This window comes from Trichomycterus rosablanca, unplaced genomic scaffold (assembly GCF_030014385.1).
Source record: "Trichomycterus rosablanca isolate fTriRos1 unplaced genomic scaffold, fTriRos1.hap1 scaffold_85, whole genome shotgun sequence".
Lineage (NCBI taxonomy): Eukaryota > Metazoa > Chordata > Actinopteri > Siluriformes > Trichomycteridae > Trichomycterus > Trichomycterus rosablanca.
In genome coordinates, this window is record NW_026947256.1 from 27056 (window position 1) to 36924 (window position 9869).

Here is a 9869-nt window from a genome sequence, read left to right on the forward strand (position 1 = left end):
TTTTAGTTGTAGGACTATTTTAGTTGGAAAAGTTTGAAGATATCAAAGATGTTTGAGTGTGCTGTGATTTATTCATATTAGAAATTAGTCGTTTTTTAAAGCCACAGCTTCTCTGAACATACCAACAGCAGGGTGCAGTTTCTTATGAAGAGACACACCTTCATTTTTTGGAGTATTTCCAAAAATTTTCTTGTTCTGTTGTTACTTTCTTTTTTAGTTGTTTCCTTGTTTGGCATAAACCTTCAGCTGTCCCTGAGGTAGGCAAACCTTTATCATGTCTTTATTTTACCTTTAGCATTAAAATACTTCAACATGTCTATGGCTTTGTGTTTGATTTTAATGTATTTAATGCAGTAATAATGCATTTAATGATGAGCATTGTTTTAGCAGAATTGTAGCTAAAGCAATTCTGTATAGGCTAACAGTGTTATTGTTTGTGTAATAGTGGTACAAATTTTTCTTACATGCTGATTTGTTATTTTGCTGCATTCAGCTGCTGATCTGAAGCTGTTAAATATCTGGTGGTTACCTTGTTACTAATACGTCCCTCTGACTGTGTGCAGGAATGTTTGGAGGAAATCATTTTGCTTTATCGCTTCAGACTAAAACATTAAATTTAAATTAAAAAAAAAAGTCTTAAATGTTTTTCTTTTGTTAATATGATCTACCTGTTAAACCGTTTATAAATACATTTGTTATTTGGTATGTTGTTTACTGTTTATACTCATTGTTGAACTGTTTTTTGCATCATGTGGTTGCTTCTTCCTGTTTGGTATTAAATTAGGTGTACCCCTCTGCTAGCTGCTGTTCTTTAGGGTATTGATAACAATACAAATTAAATCTTATTAAAGATTTTTTTTTTATTAAAGGTTAACCTGATGACGCTGACCACAAGTCTTGTATCAAGCAAGAATAAACATTTAGTGTCAACAATTAGTGTCTTCAGTTCTCAAACATTTAAAAAGTCACATTAACAGGAAAGCTGATGGAACACAGGGGGTAACATGTCATTGTTGCTGAATTGAATCAGGGTAGCAATTGAACTGAACAAGAGTTTGTTGGAAAGTAAACCAAGAGCAGCTCTCTTAAGCAGAAAGAGTATTATTGCCTGTACAGATCACACAAAATGTAAATTCATACAAATTCAGTTCAAAAGGTCTGTATAAGTAAACTGATGTATTGTTTTATTTTTTCTCATTTCAGAAATGAAGTGTGTTTGTTTTATGATTCTGTTCTTCCATCATGCTTTCTCAGGTAAAGTAAGAATTAAAGCTGCTGTGGGTTCCCCATTCAATCCACTGTGTAAAATATAGCAAATACAGAGAACATAGAATTTAATAAACAAGAAATAACAAACAACAGATCCATGTTTTTATCACATTTTACACATAAGACATTAATCTATACTACAGGGCAGAGCATTGAAGACAAATGCTCTACAGTCTTGACAAAATGGGTTAGTGTGCCATTTACAAAAGAGGAATCGACATTTTCTGTGCTATGATTATCTTGTGTACATGAAAGTAATTGTGGGCTGATGCACTTAAAAGAATCAAAACCTTACAACAACATTAGTATAATGTTCAGCGCCACTCTGATCTCTGAGCTTTCCTCAGGGGTTGTAGTCTGTTTGGGACTACAGCAAGTCAATTTACCCTCCTGCCACAAGTGGGAGCAGATGAAGGTTATCGCACCATTATATTAAAAAGTAACCAATAACTGAATTAGAAGATTGGATATAAATCAAGCCACTGAGTGAACTGACTGTGATGAAAAGACAATCATGTTTGTTTTATATTTTTTTCTCTCTGCAGAAGAGTTTTGGTTGGTTGGTCCAGATGTTCCTCTATATGCAGTTACTGGTTCTGATCTTGTTCTGCCTTGTTTGATTAAACCCAAAACCAGTGCAGTGGACATGAGAGTGGAGTGGTTCAGGCCAGACACAATAAACTCACCAGTACATCTTTATAAAGATCACACAGTAATGAATTCAGGGCAAATTCGATCTTACATAGGGAGAACAGCTTTATCTGATGAGAAGCTGGAGAAAGGAGACGCCTCACTGCTGTTAGCTGATGTTCAAGTTTCTGATGAGGGGAAATACATATGTTACATTGCTGCTGAAACCTGGTATAATGAGTTCACTGTTCAAGTAAAAGTTGAAGGTATAGTAGCTGATTTATGACCAATATTGTTACATTTAAAAAAAGTATTTGGACACATGATCATACGCTTGTTGAGCTTGTTGGACAGAGGAGTTACTAGGATATTATCCTAATGTGGGCATCTGAATTGTTTGTGTGGACAACAACAAAAATATAGCTTTTTCTAAATAGAATATGTAATCAAGGACATTTAAAAGTAAATTTTGAGGAGGGGGCAAAAGGAATACAATTACAGCATTTATTTTTAGGTCCAGGGTGGGCAACACCACACCTGTGTTTACACCCCACTGTTGGACATCAAATGGTAACCAAAACAACTGCTACTAAAATATTAAAGCCATTCTTCAGAGAAGGCTTTTCACAAGACATTAAAGTATCTTTGTGAGAACTGGTGCCCGTTCTGTCAAAAGAGCGTTTGTATGGCTGGGCACTGATGTTGGTCCAGAAAACCTTAATTGCTGTTCCATTTTATTCCAAAGCTGGGGCTGAGAGGTCAGGGCTTTGTGCAGGCCACTGAAGTTATTTTAATGCATTAATAAAAAAATTAGAAGGGGTGTCCCAATACTTTTGTCCATATAGTGTATTTGTGTTTATGAAAGAGGAAATACTGATACTTGATGTCTAACTTGATCTACAGCTGTTGGAACAGAGCCACTGATAACTCTGGAGAGCTTTGATCATTCAGGAGGATTCAGTCTATTGTGTGAATCTAAAAACTGGTGGCCTGAGCCAGAGGTTCTGTGGCTGGGTGATGAGGGAATCAACCTGAGTGGTGGAGTAACAGAAACACACAGAGACGGAGAATTCTTTAGTGTTCGACGACGTATCACTGTACTCAACGGTGACGCAGGCAGGTTCTACTGCAGAGTCCAACAGAGACATCACATGAAGGAGAACGAGTTCATCATCTCTAGTAAGTAATGATCGAACTGTAGGAGCCTCTGAAGTTTGCTGTAAGAATTTTATGTCTTTAAAAAATGACAGCAATACATACAGTCATTAAAATTGTCCTTGTCCGGATTTCTTCTGTTAAGACATTTCTGTCACTGTCACTTATTTAACCAATTAAACACATTAAATTGTTAACTAGGTTTGGTTACATTAGTACAATGCCATTTTTTAGATTCTGGGACTCTAAGAACCACAGCGTCACACATGATTGGACATGTGAGGGTGTGTGAACAGTTAACAGCTGCAGGATCTAGAACAGGGGTGGGCAAACCTTTTGACCGAAGGGCCACACTGGGTTTTAAAATTTTACAGAAGGGCCGGGCAATAGACTTTAACAAAGGTCTAGGGGCGGTAGTTTTTGGAGTGTGCAAACTAGTGGAATCAACTGAAATGCAAGGTATTAAAGAAAAAAGGTTAAACAAAGCAGGCTTTAAAGTAGGGCTGTGCGATATGACTAAATAACTAATATCTCTTAAAGTACAATGGCAGGCCACTACACGTATTTTACCTTGTGTTGTTTATGTTCTCTTAAAAACACAAAATACTGTAGTTCTGATACATTCTGACAGAATTGCAGTGTTTATTTTTTTGTGATGCATTTGCATTTTGACATTAAACAAACCAACAGAATCTCACAATCACATTTATGCTGTCGGTTTTACTTCAAATAAATGAGCATAAAAAAAATCACAATATTTGATAAAGCTTTGCTATCACTGCAAAATGAAAGCACAGGGTAAACAGCAGAACCGCGACCCAGATCAATCACACAGCAGCAGAAAATCATAACCTCTGTGTACCTGATCTGTGTGTTAATCCATCAGGGATACAATCCACTTTTATTCTTCTTGGCAACCATCTTGAATGTTTCCAGAATATATAAGATTCATACCCAATTGTTTTTATCCACTAATGAAAATCGTCTTAGATCGTTTATTCTCTCGGCTTTCGCGATAAAAAGCTGATTCGTTCACTAAACTGTCACATCCAACAACCAATGAACTGAGAGATTGAAATTCCACCCAGTATCTGAATTTTGGAAGCTCTGATTGGTTTATAGAACTGTTTATCAAGGTATGACCTCGGAATCTCTTTAACAAATGAACCGTTTCATTAAGTTGTATGAGCACGACACCGTAATGAAATGAAAGAGTGAACAAAACGAATGAATCTTTACCGTAGATAAGAGCTCAGCTCCCTGATTCGATCCCAATGAATAATCCATTTGAAAAGAGTCGTCTCTGACTTGTTGACTCAGTGATTCAGTTTGAAAGCGGAGAATTTCGTAAATTCTTAACGGGCCGATCATTATGTGGCCAACGGGCTATAGTTTGCCCACCACTGGTCTAGAACTTACCATTAATGAAGGAACATTGAATTATTTTCATCAATCCCTGATTTGCAGATAAAGTGCAATGGAATCATGGATTATATTTAGTTTATCATTTTTTAAAATATATAAAAATATATTATTAAAAGCAATTTTTATGTTAAAAGGTTTGTTTTCTGGAAATAAATTTCCTCCAATTAAAAGTTTTATTTGTTCATTTTTTACCAGGGGACCCAATAATTTTGGAGCTCACTGTATTTCAATTTTGTTGTTTTGTGTTTCAGATCAGATTTTCTCAGCATGGAAAACTGCTGTCTCAGCATGGAAAAATGCTGTCATCTGTGTTTCAGTTGGAAGTTTGATCATGATCATAGGAATTGGGTTTGTAGTTTTCATGAGTTGGAAAGGTGAGAATCATCCTGAAATTGTACATTTAAATGTTTTATTGTTTCATGCTACTTTCATGCTGTTCATGTTAGAAAACTTCTTTACTTCAGCCAGCAGGGCACATTCACATGAGAAGCAGCAAAACCACCACTATGTCTGTCTCGTTGTTTCCTATGGAGTGTGGCGGTGCTGTGCACTTTTGCCGCGTTTAGTCCAAACCGCTTCTCATGTGAATGCACCATAAATGCATGTGAAGGTTTGTGGGGTGGGGGTGGTGGTGGTTACACATTTTATGAGCTTTTAAAGGAAAAAGATTCATAAGGTTCTGCCTAATCACATTGTTACAGTTTAATTAAACCAAATGTTTGGGTTTTTTTTACATGGAAATGTTTTATTGTTTTATTTTTCTTCTTATTTTAGTTAAAAGATGGAGAAAGGAGTACGCTGAGAAAGGTGAATTCAAAAACTGACAGCTCTGATACATGAGCTGTCAGTTCAGCTTATTTTACTTTTACATAAGATTGTAACAAAACATTCAAAAGAAAGACAACAGGTTAGAGAAAACAGAATTAGAAATCAGAAGCAAACAAAAGAAACCTAGAAAAATGATTATTAATATATGTTAACAATATGGAATATATATACAACCCCAAATCAGAAAAAGTTGGGACAGAATGGAGTTTTACAGAGTCTTACATTTACTTTGAATTTAATTTAATGTCAGACAGGATGAACCTGAGATATTTTATGTTTTATCTGCTCAACTTCATTTATTACTAAACATCCATTCCTGCATTTCAGGCCAGCAACACATTCCAAAAAAAAGTTCTGTTTGGCTTGTTTGGTCACAAATCTCTGTATCAGGATAAAAAGCAGGCTGGTCTAGTGCACTATTACTGGGAGGATTTCTGTTCAAATAAAGCTGAAGTAGCTGTGAAACAGATACCATGACATCACTGGCTTGTTTCCTCTGTTTTTTTCTTGGAAATAATAAAAACAGTAAGTTTAATTTATATAGTGATTTTCCCAAATGCAAGGACATTTATCATAGCAATAACATACTAATGAATATTTAAATAAAAATGGTTTTATGGAAAATAATTTTTAAAAAGCCCTGGCATTACAAAACATTTCCCCTTTTAAAAAATCATTAATCTTGATGGTTCCCCTTTATTTTTGCTCCAAAACGCTTCTCATGTGAATGCACCATAAATGCATGTGAAGGTTTGTGGGGTGGGGGTGGTGGTGGTTACACATTTTATGAGTTTTTAAAGGAAAAAGATCCATAACGTTCTGCCTAATCACATTTTTACAGTTTAATTAAACCAAATGTTTGTTTTTTTACATGAAAATGTTTTACTGTTTTTTCTTATTATTATTTTAGTTGAATTCAGAAATTTTTTTTTATTTTGAAAGTTAATGTTTGTGAACCTGATACATGAGCTCTCAGTTCAGCTCATTTTACTTTTTCATCAGATTGTAACAAAACATTCATAACAAAGACAACATGTTAGAGAAAACAGAATCAGAAGCAAACAAAAGAAACCTAGAAAAATGATTGTTAATACATGTTAACAATATGGAATATACAGTGGGGAAAATAAGTATTTGATACACTGCCGATTTTGCAAGTTTTCCCACTTACAAAGAATGGAGAGGCCTGTAATTTTTATCATAGGAACACTTCAACTGTGAGAGACAGAATCTAAAAAATATCCAGAAAATCACATTGTATGATTTTTAAATAATTAATTTGCATTTTATTGCATGAAATAAGTATTTGATACAATGGAAAAACAGAACTTAATATTTGGTACAGAAACCTTTACAGAGGTCAGACGTTTCCTGTAGTTCTTGACCAAGTTTGCACACACTGCAGCAGGGATTTTGGCCCACTCCTCCATACAGATCTTCTCCAGATCTTTCAGGTTTCGGGGCTGTCGCTGGGCAACATTGAGTTTCAGCTTCCTCCAAAGATTTTCTATTGGGTTCAGGTCAGGAGACTGGCTAGGCCACTCCAGGACCTTGAAATGCTTCTTACGGAGCCACTCCGCAACTTAGTTGCCCTGGCTGTGTGTTTTGGGTCAATGTCATGCTGGAAGACCCAGCCACGACTCATCTTCAATGCTCTTACTGAGGGAAGGAGGTTGTTGGCCAAAATCTCGCTATACATGACCCCATCCATCCTCCCTTCAATACGGTGCAGTCGTCCTGTCCCCTTTGCAGAAAAGCACCCCCAAATTATGAGGTTTTCACCCCCATGCTTCACGGTTGGGACGGTTGTACTCATCCTCCTTCCTCCTCCAAACACGGCGAGTGGAGTTGATACCAAAAAGCTCTATTTTGGTCTCATCTGACCACATGACCTTTTCCCATGCTTCCTCTGGATCATCCAGATGGTCATTGGTGATCTTCAAACTGGCCTGGACATGTGCTGGGGTAAGCAGGGGGACCTTGCGTGTCCTGCAGGATTTTAATCCATGGCGGCGTTACGTGTTACTAACAGTAATCTTTAAGACTGTGGTCCCAGCTCTCTTCAGGTCATTGACCAGGTCCTCCCGTGTGGTTCTGGGCTGATTCCTGACCTTTCCTAGGATCATCCTTACCCCACTAGGTGAGATCTTGCATAGAGCAGCAGACCGAGGAAGATTGACAGTCATCTTGTGTTTCTTCCATTTTCTAATAATTGCGCCAACAGTTGTTGCCTTCTCACCAAGCTGCTTTCCTATTGTCCTGTAGCCCATCCCAGCCTTGTGCAGGTCTACAATTCTGTCCCTGGTGTCCTTAGACAGCTCTTTGGTCTTGGAGAGAGTGAAGAGGTTGGAGTGTGATTGATTGAGTGTGTGGACAGGTGTCTTTTATACAGGTTACGAGTTCAAACAAGTGCAATAAATACAGGTAATGAGTGCAGAATAGGAGAGCTTCTTAAAGAAAAACTAACAGGTCTGTGAGAGCCAGAATTCTTGCTGGTTGGTAGGTGATCAAATACTTATTTCATGCAATAAAATGCAAATTAATTATTTGAAAATCATACAATGTGATTATCTGGATTTTTTTAGATTCTGTCTCTCACAGTTGAAGTGTACCTACGATAAAAATTACAGGCCTCTCCATTCTTTGTAAGTGGGAAAACTTGCTAAATTGGCAGTGTATCAAATACTTATTTTCCTTACTGTATATTATACAAAGTCTGCTTACTGACAGTCTTCTTCAGAAAATTTTTATTTTATGTCAGGCTTTTATGTTAGAAGAAGCATAAAGTTCTGCTTAATCTCATTATTACAATTTAATGTAACTAAATTCTTGTGTCTTCTTGTTTTACATGTAAATGTTTTTACTGTTTTTTTTTTCTCTTTTTAGTTAAACGGTGGAGAGAGGAAGATGCTGAGAAAGGTACATTTGTATTCAGATTGCTACTATTTTGGAAGTTAATGCTTATAAACCTGATACATGACATTTTTACATCAGATTGTTACAAAACATTCCAAAAAAATAGAACAGAGAATAACATAAAATATAATTACTGTTTATCTAGACATCAGACATAAACCAGCATTTATACATCTGTTTCACTCTTCTCCAGCTGCTTCAACATGTACTTTCCATTTTGTTCTTCTGTTCCATTTTGTTTTCCTACAATCTTTTGTGTTTGGCTCTTTGGTCACTGCACTACTGCAGAGGTGAACTAACTGTATATAAAACTGTCTGTACTGTCCACACTACTGGGAGGATTTCTATTAAAATGAGGCTGAAGTAGCTGTGAAACAGAAACCATGACATCATTGGCTGTTTTTTAATATAGTGCCTTTTCCAAGCTAAAGAACACTTTACAATGGTTGGAGCATACAAATAAATATTATAAAATTTTATAAAATAAAATAAAAACACAAGCCTTTATAAGTACATAATGACTTTTTTTTTATTCTTTCATTTTAAGACATTTTTCAATTAAAGAATCATTAATCTTCTCCTTTATGTTTGTTGCAAAATGTTTTTAAGAAAATGTTCTGTGTAAACAGTGCACATGGAGATGAACTTGTGATCTGTTTATTAACTGAGTCAAAGCCCCAACCAACCACCACCTTTTTTTACTGTGCTGGTTATTACATATTTGTGAAAAACTTGAACACCCAGACATGTGTTTGGCTGAGTTGTAGATTATTTTTATATTAATATTAAATGAAGTTACTCAGTCCACTGACTAAAAAACCTGAATGATCTTTTTTAGTGCTGGAAGTCCAAACATCCCTAAAAAAGCCTGGTGATAATCGTCTACATGGAGTTGATTTTTCTCCTGTTCAGTGGGCAGCGGTGGTGGTTGCTTTATGTAACTCAGATAAGGAGCTGGAAAAGTTTAACCTGAGGAAATACATGTCGTCAGATGAAGGGGTTCGAAGACTGCAGCCAGTGATTCAATCAACGAAAAAAGCTGTGTGAGTATTTAAACTAAAAATACTTTACTGACCACCAGTGTGATTTTGTTCTGACTCACATCAGTTTGCAGTGTTTAAATAATAGTTTTATTTATTCAAGAACAAATGCTGTTCAGCCCTGCCTGACCCTGTGTGAAAAATTTATTGCCCCCTTAGCTGATAAATTAACCAGTTAAGCCAGTGGTGGGCAAACTACGGGCCCGCGGGCCACATACAGGCCGTTAGGGTGTTTGATCCGGCCCGTTAAGAATTTACAAAATTCTCCACTTGCAAACTGAATCGCTGAGTCAACAAGTCAGAGATGATTCTTTTCAAATGGATTATTCATTGGAATTGAATCAGGGAGCTGAGCTCTTATATGGTAAAGATTCATTCGTTTTGTTCACTCTTTCATTTCATTACGGTGAATCGGTTCATTTGTTAAAGAGATTCCGAGGTCATACCTTGATAAACAGTTCTATAAACCAATCAGAGCTTCCGAATTCAGATACTGGGTGGAATTTCAATCTCTCTGTTCATTGGTTGTTGGATAAGTGACAGCTAGTATGTGAACGAATCAGCTTTTTATCGCGAAAGCCGAGAGAATAAATGATCTAAGATGGT

The 9869-nt window shown here is 36.4% G+C and overlaps 1 protein-coding gene across 1 annotated transcript; it reads left to right on the plus strand.

Annotated features, from left to right (window-relative positions):
- The first annotated feature begins 1452 nt into the window (after positions 1-1452).
- On the plus strand, positions 1453-9270 carry LOC134308132 (butyrophilin-like protein 2). The gene is made up of 6 exons (XM_062990665.1): positions 1453-1456; positions 1815-2165; positions 2803-3078; positions 4731-4853; positions 8194-8226; positions 9062-9270. Exons 1-6 carry the CDS (start codon positions 1453-1455, stop codon positions 9268-9270), a joined length of 996 nt encoding a protein of 331 aa, XP_062846735.1.
- Positions 9271-9869: the final 599 nt, after the last annotated feature.